The sequence below is a fragment of the Lacerta agilis genome, chromosome 8, assembly GCF_009819535.1.
Source record: "Lacerta agilis isolate rLacAgi1 chromosome 8, rLacAgi1.pri, whole genome shotgun sequence".
In the NCBI taxonomy this organism is placed as follows: domain Eukaryota; kingdom Metazoa; phylum Chordata; class Lepidosauria; order Squamata; family Lacertidae; genus Lacerta; species Lacerta agilis.
In genome coordinates, this window is record NC_046319.1 from 47,145,124 (window position 1) to 47,169,342 (window position 24,219).

General features: G+C 44.1%; 2 protein-coding genes across 3 annotated transcripts; one reads left to right on the plus strand and one right to left on the minus strand.

The window, feature by feature from the left end:
* Positions 1-1,341: 1,341 nt before the first annotated feature.
* Positions 1,342-3,219, minus strand: DDX28 (DEAD-box helicase 28). The gene has a single exon (XM_033157212.1). The coding sequence runs from the start codon at positions 3,151-3,153 to the stop codon at positions 1,495-1,497; it is 1,659 nt and encodes a 552-aa protein (XP_033013103.1). The 5' UTR covers positions 3,154-3,219; the 3' UTR covers positions 1,342-1,494.
* Positions 3,220-3,687: 468 nt separating this feature from the next.
* DUS2 (dihydrouridine synthase 2) lies at positions 3,688-22,395 on the plus strand. 2 transcript variants are annotated; one of them, XM_033157214.1, is made up of 16 exons: positions 3,688-3,788; positions 5,601-5,740; positions 7,195-7,240; positions 9,044-9,135; positions 9,452-9,495; positions 11,625-11,685; positions 12,627-12,674; positions 13,756-13,821; positions 15,353-15,423; positions 15,594-15,680; positions 17,072-17,240; positions 18,173-18,294; positions 19,189-19,332; positions 20,145-20,232; positions 21,519-21,592; positions 22,159-22,395. In XM_033157214.1, the coding sequence occupies exons 2-16, from the start codon at positions 5,615-5,617 to the stop codon at positions 22,385-22,387; spliced, it is 1,467 nt and encodes a 488-aa protein (XP_033013105.1). In that variant the 5' UTR covers positions 3,688-3,788; positions 5,601-5,614; the 3' UTR covers positions 22,388-22,395. The 2 variants fall into 2 exon arrangements, with proteins under 2 accessions (XP_033013105.1, XP_033013106.1); XM_033157215.1 differs by lacking the exon at positions 3,688-3,788 and having other exon boundaries at positions 5,634-5,762.
* The last annotated feature ends 1,824 nt before the right edge of the window (positions 22,396-24,219 follow it).

Below are 24,219 nucleotides of genomic sequence, written 5' to 3' on the forward strand. Positions count from 1 at the left end.
AAGGAATTATCCATTAACAAATGCTCAAGATAAGCTCAGCCTATGAGTAATTATAGAAAAGCATATTGTGATACCTTCAGCTCTCCTTTAAGATACCATAACTGACTAGAAAACATCCAGAAAGGTCTTAACATTCTTTCCTGGGACCTGGCAGGTTGGGATAATAGAAAGGCAGAAAAGTTCTTTTTAGTACAGGCATCAAGCCTTCAGATCAGCAGCCAAAGTTATGCTAGGACAACAGATGCTGCATAGTCATTTGAAGGTCACATCCTATTGGTGCTGGTACAACCACTGTGGCTCTTACACCAGCATAACTGGTGGCCTTGCAATAAGTATGTATATTGCACCCACATGCAGATGTCAGGCTGGATTTAATCTGTTAGCTCAATGTGAATACCACTGAAGTAAATGGGTCAAATCAAGTCTTAACTCTCTTTGATTTCATTAGGAGTTAAGTTCAACTAACAGACTAGCTTCACATGCACAGGAACATAAAGGTAAAAGTAAAGGGACCCCTGACTGTTAAGTCCAGTCGCAGATGACCCTGGGGTTGTGGCGCTCATCTCGCTTACTGGCCGAGGGAGCCGGTATTTTGTCCGCAAACAGCTTCCGGGTCACGTGGCCAGCATGACAAAGCAGCTTCTGGCGAACCAGAGCAGTGCACGGAAACACTGTTTACCTTCCCGCTGGAACAGTACCTATTTATCTACTTGCACTCTGACGTGCTTTTGAACTGCTAGGTTGGCAGAAGCTGGGACTGAGCAACGGGAGCTCACTCTGTCGAAAGGGATTTGAACCGCCGACCTTCTGATTGGCAAGCCCTAGGTTCTGTGGTTTACACCACAGCGCCACCTGCGTTGGAACATAGGAAGATACAAATATTTTCCAGTCACAAGTCCTTTTAGCTCAGTATTGTCTACACTGACAGGAAGCAACTCTCCAGGATTAGAGGTAGGGGCTTTTCTCAGCTCTACCTCATGACGGCTGAGATTGAACTGGGAACCTTTGGCATGCAAAGCATGTATTTCACTACTGACCAACAGTTCATGCATCAAGAAAAATGTGCAAATGGCAGAGGGACAAGAAGGGCCCATTGGAAATTTCTGCCCCAAATTCTCTTAACTGCTTTGGCTGCTTAGGTAAGCGCAAGAAACAAAGGGTGCTTCAGGTATAGGTTGTCATTCTTTCTTTGAAGTTGAACCTTCACCTCTATAGGTGAAAAGAATAAGGGGATCCCACAAAATAGTTCCCCCTCCCCTATATCTGATGGATGTGCTCACCTAACACATAAGCATCAGCCTACATGAAACTGAGAAGTGAGACAATTCCATTCCAACAGTCATTTATGCTTATGCCTTTAATGAGTACACGATTATTTGGTTGGGCTGCTCTTTTGCACAGGTTCTCAACCTAAGCACACAGAATGTTTGATTGTACTTACACAGTCAAGAACCTATTCAAACATCGCTTTAAACTAGAATCCTTTAGTGAGACTCAGGTCTCTCTTTTTTTAGACAAAGCTTCTTTAACAACAGGCTCCATCCCTGGCAATGGAGTCCTTTTACGAGCTGCAGTTTCTATTTTCCGGACAAGGTCCACATCCCACTTGTGGGTTACAAAGCTAATTGCAGTCCCAGGAAACTTACTTCCTGTGCGACCAATACGCCCAACACGATGCAGGTAATCGTGCAGTGTTGGTGGGAAGTCATAGTTCACAACTAGCTCCACGTGGGTGGTGTCCAGACCCCGGGAAGCAATATCAGTGCATACTAAGATGTCGAATTGGCCTTTCTGGAAGGTGTCAAAGATGCCAGCTCTTGCAGGTGCTGCCATCTGTCCTTGCAGGCGTAGGTGTTTAATTTTATGATCATCCAAAATGTAACCAAGCCAGTTAACAGTGCTGGCCTTGTTGCAGAAAATCAAAACAGCTCCAGATGAGGGCCTACGGTCTTTCATAAGCTGCAACAGCTCCACCACCTTGTCAGAGCCTTTCAGACGCATGAACTTTTGCTCAACATGAGGTTGAAGACGATGCAGACTAAAGCTGGTTAGGACACTGAAGCTGCTCAGATCAGTGACTTTACTCAGCAGGTCACCCAACCCCTTTGGAAGGGTGGCTCCTACAGCCACTAACTGGGCTTTAGGATTCCAAACATCACCAACTTCCTTAGGGCTAGTGGCAAAGAAGGCATGCCGAAGCACATCTTCCACAAGGTCTACAAATGTGGGATCCAACAAGGTGTCCACTTCATCCAACACCAGGCAGCACAGCTTTTCCAGGGACAATCCTTTTCTCCGCAAAGCCTTATACAGTACACCTGGTGTGGCCACCAAGATATCGGCAGGAACAGCCCGGAGCTTCTGCTGGACAGAGTGTTTGCCCCGGCCACCACCAATTTCCCTCACCTGCAAGTCCAGTGGAGTGCACAGGTAAGAGGCAATGCGTCGCACCTGTCCTGCAAGCTCCCGGGATGGCAACACCACCAAAGAGCGGGGGGCAGGGATAGCAGCGGCCCCGTATGTGAGGGCTGGGGATTGCAAGAGCCGCTGAATAAGGGGCAGTAGGTAGGCCAGGGTCTTCCCGCTGCCAGTCTCTGCAGCACACAGTGCATTGCACCCCATCAGCAGGGGAGGGATGGCACGTATCTGCACAGCAGTGGGCTCAGAGATGCTCAGAACATCCTCTAAGATGGAGGCCAGCTGTGGCTGCACTCCCAGAGCTTGGAAAGAGGAGGGAGCAGCATCAGGGTCTCGCTCTTGAGGCGGCTCCTGTCGCATTCGCTGCAGCTGGAAATAGTCCCCCCGAGATAAGCGATGCTTCCAGCCAGCCGAGACCAAGGGCGGCTGTTCCCAGCGCCCCACCGTGTGGCGAGCGGCTTGACTGAGTTCCGGCCGCCGGCTCCGCAGCAAAAGCTTCCCGGTCCGGGGAAGGTCAGCCGCGGGGGCGCCTCTTCGTCTGGGCCTGAATGAGCCCCGCTCCAGCCGGAGTTGCCAAGCGCGCGGGATCCGCACCACCTTCTCCTTCTCCGACTCTGGTGGGGGCGGCGGCCCGCTGGAGCTCGGGCGGAGGAACCAGCGGTGGAAAACCAGACGCAGCCACGGGGAAAAGCGGGTCGGGGCGCCCTGAGAGGCCCCGCACGCGGCGAGAGCCATGAGACGGAGCCTCCGCGAAAGCAGAATAGGAAAGTTTCCGTAAGAGTCGCGTTCTAATGACGTCTTAAACCCGTTCTTAACCGCATGCGGTCGTCGGCTGATGACGTAAACCGCGTGCGCTGTGCCGCGTTCAGAAAATGGACAGTTGGTACGACATAGAGAAAGAAGTAGAGTGATACTTCCGACATGAAGTTTCCAGCCGTGATAGTCGCACAGAAATATAACAAGATTATTGCAGACACACAAAAAAGGTCTGTTTATGGACTATTTATGCACGTAGAGTGGTGTCGTTCTATTGCTGTAGTACCTCCGTATTATACCGTATCTAGCACTTCATCATACCGTACCTAAATATTTCAGGGCTGATGCCCAAAATTGTAACGGTTCAGTCTCTGTTGTTTTCTATGGACATTTCTCAGTTTCCGAAGAAGAACAAAAATGTTTCTTTTCATCTTTTAATTTTGTTTTCAAAAGTAGAACTCGGAAATCGAAGGTGTATTTTTCTCTATTTATAAATCTATGGGAAAGGGGAGACTTGTGCGGATGACGTACTGCGAGGGGGTGGAGAACGAATGGGCGCGCGTGCGTGGTAGCTGACTCATCGAGGCAGGAGGTGGGGCTGAGTCCGGCGCGTGGTGAGTTCGTTGGGAATGGTATTTGCCTCCTGTAGGCCGCCCCTCTGCCCCTCTGCTTCTGAAGCTCCTTAAAGGGATAGAGGAGGCCCCTATCCCCTCTCCTAAAATCCCCTTCCCTAACTTTGGGCTGGGCTCTCATTTAGCCGTGCTTGGAGAAGAAAGCAGCAGGACATTAAAGGCGATAAAAATAAGTCCATAATAAGTCGGCCTTCCTAAACCCGATGTTTTCCAGATGTTGAACTGCTGGCAGGGGCTGATAGGAACTGGAGTCCCAGAACTTTCCAAGGGTTCCCCCCCCCCCCAATTACTGCCTTGGGCTTTTCCTCTCCTTGGTGCATCAAATGACCCTATTGGAGACCACCAACATCTGGAGGCTGCTTAATATGCCATAATTAATTTGTTTAGTCATTAAGGTGCTGCAAGTCTGGGTTGTATCTAACAAATCAGGGTTGATAATTATGGATCTTCTCCATTTTGTGCCCCCTTGGCTCAATGCCCTGTGCAGGGAAACTGCCCGCGCTGCCCTACATCTGGCACTGAACTCATGGTCAGAGCAGACCCATTGAAATCAGTGCTGTTCAGTTTGCTGTTGTTTAGTCGTGTCCGAGTCTGACTCTTTGTGACCCCATGGATGAGAGCATGCCAGGCACTCCTATCTACCACTGCCTCCCGCAGTTTGGTCAGACTCATGTTGGTAGATTCAAGAACACTGTCCAACCATCTCGTCCTCTGTCGTTCAGTTCGTCACAACTAATTTAATTCAATTGGTTTCAATGGGTCTGCTTTTGAGTATGACCTAGTCAGATACAAGCCTTTTCTCTCTTTGCTTCAGCAGACTAACACAGTAGCTCCCAAATTGTAGTCTAGGAACTGTTTGTGCAGAACAGCAGAAGCAATGTACAGTATATTTTATTATTTACTAAAAAAAATGTAGCACCTAGCACAGCATATTGCAATTACTACAACAGACAGAAAAATCTTTAAGTGGTTTGTCAAGACACTGCAGTTTTCAAGTGGTCTGTGGGGAAAGAAGCTTGGGAACCACTCAACGAACACTTAGTTAAAAGATGCAGCAGGAGTTTCATTGATTCTTAAAGTTTGGAGAGGGCCTTGTAATCAATACAGTCAAACAAGAGATCTTCAGTATCCCCAACAGATTGCTTTCCACCCTCTTTTTGAAGGCCTGCAGCAAGGTTGAAAACCTATACCAAATTGATTAGTTCCATTGTTGAACTGCACTTACTTTTTAGTTCCTTCTTATTTTCCTTGCCTCTCATCATCCTTTACCAATTTGTCTGTGTCCTTAAATAACATTGTATTCTAGATGTGCTTGACTAGTGCAGAATTCAGAGAAATAATTCAGAAGTGTTTTTGCCCCACTCTTTGGCCAAAAAAGGCCCTCAGAGTGGCTTTCAAATAAATCTAAATCAGTGGACAGCCCCTGTGCAGGTTCCCCAAGAGACATGACAAAAAAGGAGAAAGGATTAGGGAGTACAACAAGCTCAGGTGCTATGTCTTACAGAGTGACCAAAGTGAAAGGGAAAAAATTATCACACATCCCAGTCTCCCACAGGGGCGGTAATTTCAAAGTGCTTGCCTAGCTGCCCATGAGGCTACTTACAATAAGGTGGAAGTGCTTTGGAAATACTTGCTTGGGTTGGGGCCTGACTGAGAACCAGGAAGGGAGTGAAGTTTCCAGCTCATATATAAGTTCCCACTCTGAACTGCTTCATGGCTGAAGTAAGATATACTATTGTAGTTTGTCATTGTTTAACAATAATGCAATTTCCCCCCAAAATGTTTTCATTTCAGACAATCCAAGAAACATGACGGTGGACACAACATCGCTCTCTTTTGGAAATAAGGCCATATTGGCACCTATGGTCAGGGTTGGGACCCTACCAATGCGACTTCTAGCTTTGGATTATGGTGCTGATATTGTATACTGTGAGGTAGGGTGGCTGAGTCAATGAGGCAAGAGAATATTTCTATTTTGCTCAAGTTGTTCCCAGTGGCTTGGCTTGCATGTTATGTTAATTTTGTTTCGTTATGGTTAACTGCAAACAAGCAGTGTGTTGGTGGATGTTGCTCAAAACTTGGAGTTTTGCTCTTTCTTTTGTCTGGCTGTGCCACACCAGGAGCAGTAGGTCAAAAGCCTTTCCTCAAAGCTACAGTGTTTTGTGGAAAGTGATGTGAAACTCTGCCAAACTCCTCTCTGCAATGCAGGAAAGTAGGAAGAGTGCATGAGCACAAGGCTTGCAGTGGCACCTTCCTTCTCATGTATGTAGCATTAAACCATGGTTTAGCATGGTGCATAAATGTAGCCTCTGGAGCAAATGCCCTACTCCTGGTTTAAGCAGCAAAGGGAAACTTCAACTCAGAACTTAACAGTGTTAAATGCTAACCAGGGTTTACATGTCTTTTTAAAATTTAAGGCACTTATACTTTGCCTTTTAGCCAAAAAGGCCCTCAAGACATCTTATAAAAATGAGTAGTAAGATAGATCCTTCCCTAAGACCTGCAATCTAAACCCCATGACACACAAGGAAAAAGGAATGGGCAGGAAGAGAGAAAAGCAAAGTCAAGCAGAACTTCTTAAATGTGTTACAATTCTTATAACACAGTTATATAGTTCTGCTATGCAGATTTTAGCAGTATAGAAGATCAGCAGCTCATTGCTGATTCCAGTGGCAGTTCTGGCTGACTTGCTCTTTAAAAACAGCAGTTCTTCCCTAAAAGCAGTCCCCACCCCCAATCACTTCTAGAAGCAGAGTTGGTGACCATGTCCCGGCAGGAGGATGGGGCAGCTCCTGTGACATGGTTCTCCCTTCAGACTGCTGACTTGATGGGAAACTCCTCATGGGAGGGACTCAATGTATCAGTGGTGGTTCTGGCTGCATAGCCCTCCCTGGAAGCATTCTTCTTTCAAGGTCACAGTGTCCAAGCCAGGAGAAGTGAGCAACTACCAATACAGTGTTACCTCGGGTTACATACGCTTCAGGTTACATACTCGGCTAACCCAGAAATAATGCTTCAGGTTAAGAACTTTGCTTCAGGATAAGAACAGAAATCGTGCTCTGGCGGCGCAGCAGCAGCGGGACGCCCCATTAGCTGAAGTGGTGCTTCAGGTTAAGAACAGTTTTAGGTTAAGAACGGACCTCTGGAACTAATTAAGTACGTAACCAGAGGTACCACTGTACACAGTTTTTCCTTAACATAAATGTCTTGAAGCTGGTTAGTCCAACTAAAGTCTACTTCTGAAAGTAGTTTTTGGATTGTGGTAATAGGAACCTGTGTCAGTTTAAATCATGATTAAGTTGGGGTGCCTTCGTGTATATGAATCCACCTTTCCCTGTAGAGCTCTTGGTTTGATGCATTTTTATAACTTTTGCCTTTTTTCTTGAAGGAGCTGATTGACATAAAGATGCTGCAGTGCAAGAGAGTTGTAAATGGTAAGTATCTGCTTACCGTGTTTCTCATAAAATAAGACACCGTCTTATATTTATTTTTCCTCAAAAAAACACACCATGGCTTATTTTCAGGGGATGTCTTTTTTTTTTTTACTGGTAAGTATTGGCATGGTACAGCAAACTACATTTATTCACACAGAATTTTACTTTCATGCATGCAGTTACAGCTTGCATCAACCATGCATAAATATTACTTTTGCACCAAGCAAAAGTACCCTGGTGCTTAGAGCAATTGCATGCAGTTACAGCTTGCATCAACCATGCATAAATATTACTTTTGCACCAAGCAAAAGTACCCTGGTGATTAAAGCAATTGCATGCAGTTACAGCTTGCATCAAGCAAAAATATCGGTACCCTGGAGGTTAAAGCAATTGCATGCAATTGCAACTGGGCTTCACAAGTCAGCCTGAAGGTTAAAAGCTAAACTTCCAACACAATATCCCCCTTTTCATTCAAGGAATCCCAGGGCCAGCTGTACCATTATGCAGTGTGAGGCAGCAAAGGATTTTCTTAATGGTTCTGCCAGCTCTTCCATTTAGCCTTTCAGGGAAAGCCTTTGAAACAAAAGCAAGCAAACAAAACACAATACCTATGCAAATCCCTGGCTCCCGGGTGTTGCTGCTGCTGCTCCTGGGTCCCCGCTGGCTAAGGGCTGAAAGCAGAGCGTTCCTCCTGCTGCTGCCGGCTTGGGACTCCACGTTGCAAGTCGCTCCTGCTGCTCCTGGGCCCCGCTGGCTTGGGGCTGAAAGCGGGACGTTGTTCCTGCTTTTGCCGAGCTCCGATGGCTCAGGGCTTCACGCAGCACGTGTTGCTGAGCGTTTTGGAGGGGTTTGCAGCAGCGGCAGCATCCACTTCCGGGAGCCAACCGGAACTGTGCCTACAGGTATCTCTACCGCTTATTTTGGGGGTATGGCTTATATTTCTCAACGTTTAAAAATCCTGCCATGGCTTATTTTATAGGCATGTCTTATTTTATGAGAAACACGGTATATATTGAGTCACTTGAGGGACAAAAAAGGTGAGGTTGTAGGTGGGGTTTTCCAGTTTTCTTCTCTTGGGCTCTCCATCATCCCATGCCATTATATATGCTTCCTGAGGCTGATGGGAATTATAGTTCAGCAACATCTGGAGGGTCAATGGTTCCCTGTACCTAGTTTAACTGAAGCATCCCTTAAACCAGTGTTTCTCGGAGCACTGGTAGAGTAGTTTGTTGTCTACTGCTTGTATTTAATTTAGTAGAAAATCTTCACAGATTGCTGAATATTCCCTGTAATATTGGCTAATGGAATGCATTCTAGCACAGCCCCAGAATTAAGTCCTTGGACCAAATGGTTGTCTAGATAATTGTGAATCTCTTCAACTATGAACTAAATAAACCTTGAAATAAAATAAATATAAGTACAGTATGTCCCTTCCTACTGCTGAAGATTCAAGTTATAAGTTGCTGGGACTTCAACCTTTTCAGGATTGTTATTAGAGATAGGTGCACTCTACACAGAAAAGCAGCATATAAATATTTGATATTTTGAATTTGAAGTGTGTTGTAATGGACCTGCTTCCATTGGAAGAGTTTAACACTAATCTAACAATGATACACCCAATAAATTTAATTGGGAAAATGGAATGCCTGCCAGTCATCTTTATAATGCATGCTTAAAAAAAATCTGACAGCAATTTTGTTTTTCTTTCTCTCTTAAGATCTTAGAACTGAAACCATTTGAGTGAAAATATGGATGCACGCTATTTATCTTTATGCTGTTCTGTTTCCCTTTTTTATCCTGCAGAGGTGCTTGGAACAGTGGACTTCGTTGCTCCCAATGAAAGAGTTGTGTTCAGGACCTGTGAAAGGGAAAAGGACCATGTTGTCTTTCAAATGGTAGGAAGTAACTAGCCCTCAACATCCTGCTAACCAAATATGATCTGTGATATTTACATTTTTTAATGTACTGCTAAGGACAGTTCCAATGAGATGTCTTGTGATTTCACGGGTGTAGAAGGAAAGAGAAAGGAAAGTTTTGTAAGGTTTGGATGAAATCATGGGTAATTCTTGTCTGCCATGTTTTAATTATTTTATTCATTTATTTCATACAATGGCAACACCACTTGATTGTAAAAAAACCTCAAAATGGTTCACAAAAAGGTAAAACCATTTTTGTCTGTGTCTTTTTTCTCTTTGCTGCTGTGCTGTTCAGGGGACAGCAGATGCTGAGAGAGCCTTGGCAGTAGCCAAACTTGTGTAAGTATCTGTCAAATTTTACCTTTTTATAAAAACCTTTTCCTCCTTTGGGGGCCTGCTGAAAAATGGCTTGGCATGATCTGTACCAATTCACCCAGTCTTGCAAATAAATTGACAAAAATGACTATCTTGCTAATTACTCTCTCACTTCATCCATTTTTAGTTATAAGTAGGTAGCCGTGTTGGTCTGCCATAGTCAAAACAAAATTAAAAAATTCCTTCCAGTAGCACCTTAGAGACCAACTAAGTTTGTTCTTGGTATGAGCTTTTATGTGCATGCACACTTCTTCAGATACCTGCAGAAGTGTGCATAAACATGAAAGCCCATACCAAGAACAAACTTAGTTGGTCTCTAAGGTGCTACTGGAAGGATTTTTTTTTAATTTTGTTTCATCCATTTTTGTGCATCAGGAGCAAAGATGATACTCCGCATGCCAGCATTTACACCTATAGCAGGCAAAACAGTAGCTAATAAGTGCCTGCTTGTTTGTAACAGCCTAATGGTGTGTTTAAGTTATTGTGCAAAGTGTTGCTTCCTTATATTAAAAGTTTTATTTTAATACCCCCAAATGGGACCTTGTGACAAGGGTGAGCTTTGGGCCGTATTCCCTTCTGGACAGCCTCCCAGGGGCAAAAGTAGATGGGCCAGAAGCACAACTGGCCAAAGCAATGGATGTGAACCTTACCTGTGTTGTTGTAGTAGTAGTAGTAGTAGTAGTAGTAGTAGTAATTTATTTGTACCCCGCCCATCTGGCTGGGTCTCCCCAGCCACTCTGGGCGGCTTCCAGCAAATATTAAAATACATTAAAATATCACAGATTAAAAACTTCCCTAAACAGTGCTGCCTTCAGGTATTTTCTGAATGTCAGGTAGTTGTTTATCTCCTTGACCTCTGATGGGAGGGCGTTCCACAGGGCGGGCGCCACTACCGAGAAGGCCCTCTGTCTGGTTCCCTGTAGCTTTGCTTCTCGCAGTGAGGGAACCACCAGAAGGCCCTTGGCGCTGGATCTCAGTGTCCGGGCTGAACGATGGGGGTGGAGACGCTCCTTCAGGTATACAGGACCGAGGCCGTTTAGGGCGTTAAAGGTCACCACCAACACTTTGAATTGTGCTCGGAAACGTACTGGGAGCCAATGTAGATCTCTCAGGACCGGTGTTATGTGGTCCCGTGGCCACTCCCAGTCATCAATCAATCAATCAATCAATCAATCACTTTATTTCAGCTTTAAGCTCATATCCCAGTCACCTGTCTAGCTGCCGCATTCTGGATTAATTGCAGTTTCCGGGTCACCGGAACTATACTATTCTGTGTATAGTAAAGGTAAAAAGGTAAAGGACCCCTGGACGGTTAAGTCCAGTCAAAGGCAACTATGGGGTGCGGTGCTCATCTTGCTTCAGGCCGAGGGAGCCGGCGTTTGTCTACAGACAGCTTTCCAGGTCATGTGGCCAGCATGACTAAACCTCTACAGGTGCATGGAGGACCACGACGAGTGCCAGGGTGCACGGAAACGCTATTTACCTTACCGCCACAGCAGTACCTATTTATCTACTTGCACTGGTATGCTTTCGAACTGCTAGGTTGGCAGAAGCTGGGACAGAGCAACAGGAGCTCACCCCATCATGCAGATTTGAACTGCAAAAGTTGAGTGTTTCTTCACCCACCCACGTGCTTCCCATCCAGGCAAACAAAATGCATGATCACTGTTCAAGGACACCTCCCAGCAAGGCAAAAGCTCTCGAGGAGCATGTTTAGCAGGCTTGGAGGGGATAGGCTTTTTCACAAATTGTCCCTTAAGCGTCTCTCTTGAGTTCTCCAATCCTGCTGAAAACAGTGTTCCACCTGGCCTGGTGAAGAGAAACACTGCCACCTAGTGACCGCCCAGTACTGCTGCGCAATGTAAGAATGGCAACACCAGAAATTTGGGAAGAGTTCTTAACATTGTGTCCCCACCAGCTGCCAGTGCCTCGGTAAGCCACACCACAGTTGAGAGATGAGCCGTTGTTTGTCTCTTTCTGTTTTAATCTGTAGAAGGCCACCTTGGAGATCCATTGTTCAAAGACAGTGTATAAATATTTGGGGGTCCTTTGGTTTTAACATACACAATTTCTTTTTCTCTCTGGCATTTCAGAGAGAATGATGTTGCTGGCATTGATGTCAACATGGGATGCCCCAAAGAATATTCCACTAAGGTAGGTTGACTCTTGTCCCCCTTCCTTTAAAGATATTGCATCTTGTGTTTACGCATGCGGTTCGACCTCATATCCATTTTAAGAAATAGGTTTTTGTAGTTGCAGGACATGGGGAAGCCTCTTGGTGCCAGCCCCACCCTCATACCTTACATTGTTGGACTGTTGGTCCTTCTGGCCCATGGGTTCAGGCATAGCTGAGAAAGACCCCAGCCTATCTGAGATGCTTTGAACTAAAGGGAAACTTGTGGTCCTCCATATATTGTTGGACTACAACTCCCTTCATGCATGTTGGCTAGTGCTAATGGGAGTTGGAGTCCATCAGGTCCCTCATTCCTGAATTGAAGATTTCAGGGGTTGAGAAACGTGTACATTGCTTTGTATCAGACGCGGGTGGCGCTGTGGTCTAAACCACTGAGCCTAGGGCTTGCCGATCAGAAGGTTGGCGGTTTGAATCCCTGCGTCGGGGTTAGCTCCCGTTCGGTCCCAGCTCCTGCCAACCTAGCAGTTCGAAAGCACGTCAACTGCAAGTAGATAAATTGGTACTGCTCCAGCGGGAAGGTAAATGGCATTTCCGTGCGTTGCTCTGGTTCGCCAGAAGCGGCTTATTCATGCTGGTCACATGACCTGGAAACTGTCTGCGGACAAATGCTGGCTCCCTTGGCCTATAGAGCGAGATGAGCGCCGCAACCCCAGAGTCATCCGCAACTGGACCTAATGGTCAGGTGTACCTTTACCTTTACCTTTTACTTGTCAATAGTTAGCATTGCAAAAAGTGTAATAATGATCCATGGGAGCAAACATGATTTTTCTGCATAGTATGTGGCAATTTGAAATTTTCAGGTGTGGGTGTGACTGTACTGCTTTATATTCTTTTTGATAAGTGCCTTGTTGGTTCTGTGGTACTGAGATAATGAATGCTTTTTGTGTGTGCCTTTTCCCAGGGAGGAATGGGAGCAGCGCTCCTGTCTGATCCCGACAAGATAGAATCTGTAAGTAATTTCTGTATTCATTTTTATTTTGTCTTGCTTTTGGTTTTATGCTGTAACTCAACAAAGAATAAACTGGAAAAATGTCCTGGGAATTGGATGGGTTGGCAAGGCATTAAAATGTCTGCTGTTGTATCATGAGTGTTTTAAGACAAAGGATGGTTTGTAGTTCTATTTTGCTATCTCTACAGCTATAGTTTTTGGAGTTTGGGGTGTTGTTCAGTGCAGGACCAAAGAACCAGCTCGTGCTTAGAATCCTTGATTTCTAAAGACTTCCAGAGCATATGGAATGTTACTGATTTTTTTTTTAAAAGCTATTAAAATATGTCAAGAATTAGAAGTGCTTGAAAGGATGAAGTACAAAAACAAGGTACTTGAACATTTCCGACCACCTGTGCATAGGACAAATGAGATTCAGAGAATGAACAAATGACAGCGGGGTTCCAGAAAACTGTTCAAAATGAAAATGCAAGCATTCCACAACTTATTTTTAAAGAAATCTGCTCAGAAGGAACAGTTGGGAGCAGCATGAAGCAATTGTTCTAGGGATTAGTTAAGTCAAACTTCCCAGCATGGTGCTCTCCAGTTGTTTTGGACTTCAATCCCCTCCAAGCATGGCAAATGGTTATGAATGATGGGAGCTGTATTTCATAACATCTGGATGACACCAGACTGGGGAAGGCAACTTTTGACCTCAAGTTGCAGGTAATGTTTATTATGTTGTGTATTTTTGTGCTTCTATATTGTGTGATCCTCGGGTGAAAGCTGGTATATAAACAAAGCAAAACAAAACAAATGGTCTGAGCAGATAGTGAATTAGACTTAAGATGTTGTTCACCTTTTAAGGTGCTTTTGCTCCTCCATGCTTCTTACTGAGAAAGGAAGTGAAGTGGGGAGGGATGGGAGCAGAGCAAGTGAGGAAATCTTAGCAGTACTAGCTAGGCATGCATAGCTGTCAACCCTCCCTGCTGTTTCCCAATGCTATAATAAGGGAATTTCCCACAAAAGGGAAAGGTTGACAGCACAATGTCAAGACTGAAGTCCTGCTTTCCTTTTGCTGAAACGGTCCTTTTTGTCTTTTTAGATTCTGACTACTCTTGTCAAAGGCATTTGTAAGCCAGTGACCTGCAAAATCAGAATCCTGCCGTCAGTAAGAACATCTTGTGTTTTTTGAAACATTGGATCTTGGGCAAATGTGCAGTGCTTTAACCAGAAAGCCCAGTAAATTATGATAATAGTTGTGTTTTATCAGAAATGAATAAAATAGCACTGCTGCCTAGGCAGTCTATGACACAAACCAATGAAGCTTAAAAAGATGAAAATCATTAGCTTTTAAATTTAAGATATATCTGTTGCAAAAGCTAGCTGAAAATAATTGCTCAAGCAAATGGTTTAATCATGCAAGAATTTCTTGTGAAATTTCCCCTTCTGTGAATAGGAAAATCAAATGTTGCAATCATGCGCAATCTGTCTAGACCAGAAATAGAGACCCTATGGCCCCTCCCCACAGCAGTCACGAAATTAGAAGACGCCTGCTTCTTGGGAGAAAAGCAATGACAAACCTAGACAGCATCTTAAAAAGCAAAGACATCACCTTGCCGACAAAGGTCCATATAGTTAAAGCTATGGTTTTCCCAGTAGTAATGTACGGAAGTGAGAGCTGGACCATAAAGAAGGCTGATCGCCGTAGAATTGATGCTTTTGAATTATGGTGCTGGAGGAGACTCTTGAGAGTCCCATGGACTGCAAGAAGATCAAACCTATCCATTCTCAAAGAAATCAGCCCTGAGTACTCACTAGAAGGACAGATCCTGAAGTTGAGGCTCCAGTACTTTGGCCACCTCATGAGAAGAGAAGAATCCCTAGAAAAGACCCTGATGCTGGGAAAGATGGAGGGCACAAGGAGAAGGGGACGACAGAGGATGAGATGGTTGGACAGTGTTCTTGAAGCTACTAACATGAGTTTGGCCAAACTGCGAGAGGCAGTGAAGGATAGGCGTGCCTGGCGTGCTCTGGTCCATGGGGTCACGAAGAGTCGGACACGACTGAACGACTGAACAACAACAACAACAACATGGCCCTAAGCATTGTCCCTGGCCTTGCTCATGCTGACTGGGGCTGATGGGAATTGAAGTCCAGCAACATCCGGGGTGGGTGTGGGTGGGCGGTGCTGTCACTAGTTGAATTTGCTCTCAGCAATAAGACAAGAAAATTCATTTTCTGGGGTTCAGGCTGCTGTTCTGCACACATTTACCTGGGAATCAGACCTCTTAAACATAGGGAGATTTACTTCTGAGTAAATATGTATAGGATCACTCTGTTAAAGTTGTTTGGTAATGAGCCAAGATAGACATAGCTCTTGCTGGCATAGAGCATACATGGAGAGGGGAAGCAGAACTGGGGTGCACTGGCCTCGCCTCCGTGGCATTAGGTATGTACAGCCCACTGCATGTAGACCCTGTCTTCACCCCTCAAAGTTGGGGTGTAATGTTTTGTTCACTGGGCCTGTGTGTGTAGGCTCTTAGCCAAACATGACATAAGGGTACAGACATCAGGCAAGGCCTGCCCAATTCCCATCACTCATTGGCCATATTCCCAGGTGATCATTGAGTTAAGTACTGCCTGCATTGAAGGGAACTTGCAAACGAATGGCGGTTTGTGACTTTTTCTCCCATTTCCAGAAAGAAGAAACAATAAGTTTAGTGAAGAAGATAGAGCGGGCTGGTGTTGCTGCTGTTGCAGTTCATGGAAGGTGAGTTAATTTTCCGTCTCTCTGGAGCAAAATAATTTCTGGTTAGCCCTTCTTGAATGTATTTCTGCGTCACAAGTGCCTGGCTGGCTGGAATTACATCTGTGAAGAAGAATGCTCTGTGCCAGTAATCTTTGATCTGTTTGTTTCCTTTCATTCTCTTCCTTGCAAAGGAAGAAAGAAGAGAGGCCTCAGCATCCTGTCCACTGTGATGTGATCAAAGCCATTTCTGAAGCAGTCTCTATACCAGTAATAGCCAAGTAAGTGGGACTAGATGGCTACTTTTTGTTGTGAGGCATCCCTATCTAGCAATGGGCAGTATGTTGAGAAAAAATAGAGATATGAACTGAAAGATTCATTCATGATAAATGACATCACACTAGCACTCAGAGCAACGTGTGTTGTTGTTGTTCAGTCGTTCAGTCGTGTCCGACTCTTCGTGACCCCATGGACCAGAGCACGCCAGGCACGCCTATCCTTCACTGCCTCCCGCAGTTTGGCCAAACTCATGTTGGTAGCTTCGAGAACACTGTCCAACCATCTCATCCTCTGTCGTCCCCTTCTCCTTGTGCCCTCCATCTTTCCCAACATCAGGGTCTTTTCTAGGGAGTCTTCTCTTCTCATGAGGTGGCCAAAGTACTGGAGCCTCAACTTCAGGATCAGAGCAAGTACAGAGTACAGAGCAACGTGTACTTAGTCCTAAATTCAATTTAAAAAAACAAACAATTGGTTTAGCATATTGTTTTAATGTGCACTCAAACTCCAAAATGCCTAGAAATTACAAATGTTAAGGACTTTGCATCATTTAGGTGACCTTGACATAGGCTGTTATCCTATCCTGTGGTTAATTGCAGCTTCAGCAGTACCTTGGAGCTGGGTGCCTTTCAGTGGCAGAGTAGTGGCCCCAAGTTCCAGATTTGTCTGTTTGCTTAAAAGTTAAAATTCTCAGGATTCCCCAAACCACATTCTGTGCTGGTGCATATCCACAGTCGTGCAGGTTCCTGATGTCAGTCCTTTTATTTTGGCTGAAGTGTTTCTGCTTGCTTTAAAGTATTCCTGAGCTTTTTTTATTACCAGTGGTACCTCGGGTTACATACGCTTCAGGTTACATACTTCGCTAACCCAGAAATAACGCTTGAGGTTAAGAACTTTGCTTCAGGATAAGAACAGAAATCATGCTCTGGCGGCGCAGCGGCAGCGGGAGGTCCCATTAGCTAAAGTGGTGCTTCAGGTTAAGAACAGTTTCAGGTTAAGAACGGACCTCCGGAATGAATTAAGTACTTAACCAGAGGTACCACTGTATTATGAATAAGAATTCTTTTCACAATTGTTGTGACTGCTTTGATGATAAACCTCCTTTAATCCTTCTGGCTGCAACAATAGCACCAGGTTTGAGTACCGGTACCTTCCAGGCCTTTGCTGGATCAGCATGATCTCATAAAATAGTGGGGCGCATTGTGAACCAAATGGGTCTAATTAGAACAGTGCCATTCTTGGCTTGCAAGGATTGTAGCATAGGGATATATTCATTTTAAGCTTTGTGGGGTTAATTGGAATTAAACTATATTGCTGTAGCTGGTTGGTTTTTTTAAATTAAATTCTAATACTGCATTTGTTAATACTGATAGAAGTAATGCTGTTCTTATTTCAGTGGAGGCTCTCATGACTTCATAAAAGAATATTCTGACATAAAGGTCTTCCAGCAAGTAACAGCAGCATCTTCCGTCATGGTTGCTCGTGCTGCCATGTGGAACCCCTCTGTCTTCAGGAAGGAAGGTCCATGGCCTTTAAAGGAGGTCATGCAGGAATATATCAAATATGTACGGTTTCTTGATTTTTGTTCTAAAAAATCTACATCCACAGTTGTTTCTGAATACCAGTTGCTGGAAACTATAAAGAGAGATAAGAGTCCTGTATGTGGAATTCCCGTGGTCACTGTGAGAACAGGAAGCACCTTAAATTCAGCCTGGAAATGAATAGGCAGCCAATGAAGATCTTTCAGGATCATCGTTACCTGAACCCTAAGGGCAGCCCCATAGAGAGTGCATTGCAATAATCCAAGAGAAGGTTGCCAGAGCACGAGTCACTGTAGCCACACTCTATCTAGGAATGATTGTAACTGGCAAACCAATCAAAGCGGGGAAGACACTCCGCAGCACTGAAACAGAGGAACTCTAGTGACAAACTTGAATCTGCTCTTTCAAGGGAAGTGCAAACCCTATCCAGAACATGCTGTCTACCCAATTTCCAGATTCAAGAGCTGCTCCATGACAGCACTTCCATCTTAACGAGTTTCATCAAGCCCTTTGTTTTTAGATATGTAAGCCCTCCAGGTAGTAGGATTTTAGCCAACCTAGACATTTCAAGCTAGGGATATAAAGAAACAAGATGGGATGGCCTGGGCTAGAACAGGATTGGGAGGCTTCCCCCAACCCCAAGGGCCATTTATCCAATAATAATAATAATAATAATAATAATAATAGTAGTAGTAGTAGTAGTAGTAATAATAATATGATGTTGGGGGACACTTCACACAAGGAAAAATGAGGGATAGTTTTGAGAGAAGTGAAAGTGTGAATAAAGGCAAAAGCATCCCTTCTCAGTCTACTATAATAGATTTATATTTAGATACACTTACTACGAGTGGGATGAAATTCAGTAAGTGACTGAAGGAGGCCCACAGGCTGTAGGTTCACTAGCTGATTACAATCTGCTTTTTCTTCTACCATGTTTCTTGTATTTCTCTCATCAGGCAGTGAGATATGATAACCACTACACCAACACCAAGTACTGCTTGTGCCAGATGTTAAGGGAGCAATTAGAAAACGCGCAAGGGAAGAAGCTACATGCAGCACAATCCATGCAGGAAATCTGGTAGGAATATTTCCTTTTGAACCAAAGTAAATAGCCCTTGGTAAAGCGACCATTGTACTGTGTCTGAGGAAGAGGGCCTGGAAGGGGATGAATTTTAAAATGTAAATGCATTTGAAGTGTGTGATTAAGGTCGCTGATTTAAAATTTCCGTTAAAAGTACCATACGAGAACCCTGAATTTTAAAAAGTAGTTTAGGACTACCTCCTAGTAGTCAATGGTTTATTGCATCTAGTAGAGAGTTGCCATCACAGACAAGTCTTTGAGGTCAGAGCAGCGTGTTCAATGTCAGATTGCATTCACTGCCAAGTGGCAGAGTGAGGAGGATAAAGAGGTGGGTAGGAGAGGATGCTTAACTTGGTCTACTGCTTTCCTCCTGCAATACCTACTTCCCAGTCACTTTGCTGACTGGGCTTCCAGGCACATAGTTGCTGCAGCAGGGTGGGGAGTGAAGATTGCAAGGCAAAATGGCAGTCAGGTTAAACATCTTCCTCTTCCTCTTTCTTGCTATAATTGCACCCCATGCTGCTGCTTGGCCGCTGTTCAGGAGAGATCTTGACTCTGATGTAAAAATGGTATCTCCAGCATGATCATTCAGGACAAAGGAACAAAATCTTTTTGGAAATCATCTCCCCACAGCAGCTTTCCATGTTTCCAATGTAATCCTGCAGTTCTAAAGAAACCTATGCACACACTTTATACACAGCTGTGCAACAAATCTTGTGGCATAGACTGCCCAAGACATTTCTTAAGAAGTTACGAAATGGGAAAATAGTAGTACCATCCCTGTGACAGATGCTAGCTTTGGCACCTGATGCATTCTTTAAAACTTCTCTGCAATTAGAGGGTATATTTCTAGTATTAATTTGGATGTATTGTGGCTTTGTTTTTAATTAGTGAAGCTTTTGAGATGAGCAGTTTTTACCAAGAAACTTCCACTCTTTTGGAAGCCAAGAAAGCATCTTTAGAAGCTAACAACCAAGATGAAGAAGACCACAGTGAAGATTCTGATGTCATAAAAATGGCTGTTAAATTTGATAAGTAAGAAAAAGGATTTGATTGTTCTGTTTCTTTCAGTACGGGGCGATCCCAATGTCTTCTGTTCTCCATTGAAAAAGCCTGCAAATACCCCACTCTGCCCCTGCCTTTAGTTGTGATGTTTTGTGGTCACGGTTCGGCACAGTTGCACACATATCGGACGCACCTAAAATGGTCACTTGTCTGCATTGGACACAAGGTTCAGCTTTCTGAGAGTCCCAGTTTTTGTATTTAAAGAAACGCTGATGGTGACACAGATATGCTTGAATGTGTGTGGGCAATGCTTGCTAAAATCTCAGAAGCCAGAGAGGAGCCAATTTCCAGTGATTGCAGGCAAGGGGCAGGTTCCTTTGGTGCCCCCCCCCCACTCTTTGATTTTGATTATGATTAGGAAAAGCGAGCAATAATTATGCAGAATAAAATAAATGAGGGTATGCAACTGCAGTCTACTCAGAGTAGATCCAGTGAAATGATTGAAACTAAGTTAATCATGTTCGTTATTTCCATTGGGTCTCCTCTGAGTAGAAGTAACATTGAATACAATCCATTGAACATATACTCTGTTTCCATAATTTACTCAGGTTGTAGAATTTGGGTTTTATTGGCTTGGAATTTGGATTGCCTGGATGCAGAACTTAATTTTTATTTTTAGCACAGGCACCACACAGCCATGTCAGTTGCCCAGAAGAATTTGTTCCTGCAGTCCTTTTTTTCTGCATTGTGCCTGCTTCAGTCATTCTTTTGCCATCCAAAGACTTAACATAGTGACTCTCCTGGGATGAGTAATAATTACTTGTTTTTGTTTTTCTCCTCAGACGAGAATATCCCCCACAGATCACACCCAAAATGTGTCTCTTGGAATGGTGTAGGAAAGAAAAGCACCCTCAGCCTCTTTATGAAACTGTGAGTCTCTGCGTTCTGCAACAAGTACTCTTTTGAAAGACACAGTGTAATCCTATACATGTCTACTGAGAAAAAAGTCCAATTGAGTTTGATGGGATTTGCTACCAGGAAAATGGGCTGATTCACACACAAACATACAAATCAGCTTTCCAGGTAGTTTGCAGCATGATTAAAAGCCATGCTGTATTTGTACAAAGTAGTGCTCATGTTTTATTTCTGTGTGGCAGTTTTGTCTGTAAATGAATATGCCACATGTGTTTAGTTTCTGAACACTTATTGAGTCTCAGATGAATGTGTGAGCTACCTGCAAAGTATAATTACAAAGATAATGTTTAGCAGGATTTAAGATTTCTCTGTGGTGGCTGTTGGGCACATGCAAGTTGTTATCATTTGAAGTTGCAATAATTGTGTTTGAAGTTGTGACATAGAAGCTTCCACACTATTTTTTTTTAAATATTTATTTATTTATTTATTTATTTATTGCAAACATTTGCATTGCCAGAAGTTATCTTACATGTCTGGAGCACTTTTTCTTCAAAGATGGGCAGCTTTTACAAGGGTGGTATTTTCTAATTCGTTTGCTTGTTTCTTAGTATTAGTGCACATAGTCCCACGTTCCAAATACAAAACTGTTCCTTGTAAGGGGAGAAGTGACTTTCTCATCTGGTTCCTCTGTCAAAACCCCAACAAACTGTTTTCTGCTTCTGTATTTACTGGATTATACCTCCACCCTGCATCTTTGAAACAGGCTTTAGCTCTAGTTCTCAAAAAGTGGTGGGCCTATTATCTGGACTGAGCAACTTTACTCTTCAGTTGAGAGCTAGTTCATTTTTAAAATCCCATGTTCATCATAGAAAACTAGCATGTCAGGGAGATTGTGCTAGAACTCTACTGCCTGACACCTAGATTTCTATGAGAACATTCAGTCAGATGAGTTCCAATCTGCAAGGGGAAGTGGTACAGGCCAAACTCAGGTTTACTTCTTCAGTGTTGGTGACGTTTGCCCCAACATCAAGTTAAAGTATCCTAGCTGCTTGGTGGGCAGGATCTGATGTTTCATGTTGAAGTACCACAGCAATACACCTATTGAATAAGTTACGTGTATTCCAAGAGAGCTGCGCTGTTGCTCCGATTTACAATTTCACAGTTGCAATTTCAGGGACCTGCCACCTGAGGGCTAGAGGATATATGACCCTGTAGCGAGAGCCAACTCGCAGCTCACAGGTGTCTTTTTCATTTTATGAAGACAACATGAAATTATCCTTTGATGTCTTGCCTTGTTTTAGGTCGAAAGACCACTAGATAGACTCTTCTGTTCTATTGTCACGGTAGCAGAACAAAAGTACAGATCAACCTTATGGTAAGTCTTTTTGGAGGGTGGTTTTTTTTTACCCCAAATGGGAGCTGGAGGGTCAGAGGGAACAACACATAACTGTTCATTAGTTTGCATAACCTGTAAATACAGAAGTGATGCTGGTGTGTAGGCATAGCGATTTCAAATGTTTAAAGAACTTCACATGCATTAGACTGGTTTAGATGTAGCACACTAAACTACCATTTTGCTTTGCAAGAATGAGCTGCAGCAAGCCTTGGGCTTGTCGTCGTCGTCGTCCCCCCCCCCCCGTTACAGCTGTGAAGATTTCAGAAGCTTTTGATTAATTACAGCTTGCCAAGTTGTCCAAAACCAGGCAGATTGGTTAATTGGAATGTAGGAGCCTGCTGTATACCAAGTCAGACCTTTAGTCAATCTAGCTCAGTATTGCCTACACTGACTGACAGCAACTCTCTGGGGTGTCAATCAGGAGTCTCTTCCAGCCCTACCTTGAGAATTCATTATAGGACATGTAAGTGTCACAGCTTGGGTTGGGCAGCATGTACGTTTCTGAATTTTTCTCTTTCTACCCTACGTTTTGTTCTTTCTTACAGGGAAAAGTCAAAGAAGTTAGCAGAACAAGCTGCAGCTATTGCCTGTTTACGAACCCTTGGCCTCCCAGAAGGGAAGTGGAATGAAGAAGCAAACCATTTGGTTAACAAACGCAAGAGGCAAGACCAGGAACACTTGAACAACGGAGAGCACGGAAATGACCTTGTAGCCGAGGCTGCTTGCAAAAAAACTCATTTTCTTCCAGGAGCCTCTAACCCCAGTGTTTCTTAAGTGTTGTGGTGGTGTGAAAGGAGCCATTCTACAACTATGCAGCTTGCCCCACTCGCACTCTATTTCTTCTGGATGCAGTCCGCTGGAACAGACAACTCTGGATTTTGAATTGCAACGTGTATGATATCATTGGCTTCTTTCTGCTCTTCATTTGATGCCTTTGTAGCTTGCAGTTTCATTGAGAAAAGAGAAGATTGGCTCTGCGTTGAATTCTCTTTTCAGTAAATGTATTTGAATGTGGGAAGGGGGAAAGTTAATGTGTGTGTTTAAATTGTCCTGCAGTTTTCCGGTTTGAAATGATGTTCCTACACAGCAGTCTTCAGTCAGTTAGCCAGCTGGTTCTGTCTTTGGTAGGAGCTCAGTGACACAAAGGAGCTCAAGGGCAGTAACCCCAGTGTCACAGATATATTGAATCTAATATCTATTCAATATCTGATGTTTGGTTGCAGGCTGGTGAGAATCTTAATACAGATTTGTAGCTAAGGAAGGAAGGTGGCTAGGGTGGAAGCGGATCTTGCTATACATCTTTTCCTTACCTTTTACAGCAGCAGAAGCCAACGTGGTGGACCTTGGATGTTGTTGAACTACAGGTCCCATCAGCCCCTTCCAACATGGACAGTGGTTGTGAATGATGGGAGTTGTGGTCAAATATGTGGAGGGCAACACATTGGCAACCCTTTTTACAGAATGTATCTTTTAAAGCTATATGAAATTCTGAATCCCAATTCAAAAAAGTGTACATCTTGTTATTTGTCTGTCTGCTGTAAGTATCAATTAAAAAGTTGACCCCGTCTCCTAAAAGTGGTTTTACATTAAGTGCTTTCTTATGTTTTGATTATATTCCTGGCCAAAGTGAGATGAGGGGGACAAAAGTCATTATCTGAATCCATTATATTTAGATGATCTCCTTACCTTTTTAGAATAGTCAGAATATTTGTATACTAGCAACATTCCCTTCATTATCAAAAAGCAAAATTTAGGCTTCAGCTGATTCAGTCCCAGATTTCTCCCACAAATTTGTATGGGGCAAAACAAATGGGATGCGGTTTTGAGACACGGTTAGGAGCTGGGAACGGGGAGATGGTATGTTGCAGAGAAATCGTGATGGGCAAATGAATGTTGGGCTACTGAGTGCGTCAAGGATGGGTGGCAGATTTTGCCCCACCGGAAAGCTGTCCTCGAGCACAATTGTGATTCCCAGCAACTGGTATTCAAGTAGGGAAAGTGTTCTTGCACTCCAGGTTTTGCTTGTGGGCTTCCCACAGGCTTCTGGATGGCCACTGTGAAAATAAGATGCTAGACTAGATGAGCTATTGGCTTGATCCAGCAGCCAGACTCTTGTTCTGTAATGCTTTCATTTCTGCCATATAAATGAAGGGCATTCATTCGCTTACACAGGAGAAAGTGAAGCATGGTACTTAGGGACCTTGTTGTTGTTGTTCAGTCGTTCAGTTGTGTCCGACTCTTCGTGACCCCATGGACCAGAGCACGCCAGGCACGCCAATCCTTCACTGCCTCTCGCAGTTTGGCCAAACTCATGTTAGTAGCTTCGAGAACACTGTCCAACCATCTCATCCTCTGTCGTCCCCTTCTCCTTGTGCCCTCCATCTTTCCCAACATCAGGGTCTTTTCTAGGGAGTCTTCTCTTCTCATGAGGTGGCCAAAGTACTGGAGCCTCAACTTCAGGATCTGTCCTTCTAGTGAGCACTCCGGGCTGATTTCTTTGAGAATGGATAGGTTTGATCTTCTTGCAGTCCATGGGACTCTCAAGAGTCTCCCCCAGCACCTTACTGGGACCTTACTGGGTGGTGATTCCCAAAAGAAGGCTCCTG

Coding starts and splice junctions, on each gene's coding strand:
- DDX28 (XM_033157212.1), bottom strand. CDS start 3,153: ATGGCTCTCGCCGCGTGCGGGGCCTCTCAGGGCGCCCCGACCCGCTTT.
- DUS2 (XM_033157214.1), top strand. CDS start 5,615: ATGACGGTGGACACAACATCGCTCTCTTTTGGAAATAAGGCCATATTG. Junction 15,424..15,593: donor GCTGTTGCAGTTCATGGAAG/GTGAGTTAATTT, acceptor TTCCTTGCAAAG/GAAGAAAGAAGAGAGGCCTC. Junction 21,593..22,158: donor AAGTACAGATCAACCTTATG/GTAAGTCTTTTT, acceptor TCTTTCTTACAG/GGAAAAGTCAAAGAAGTTAG.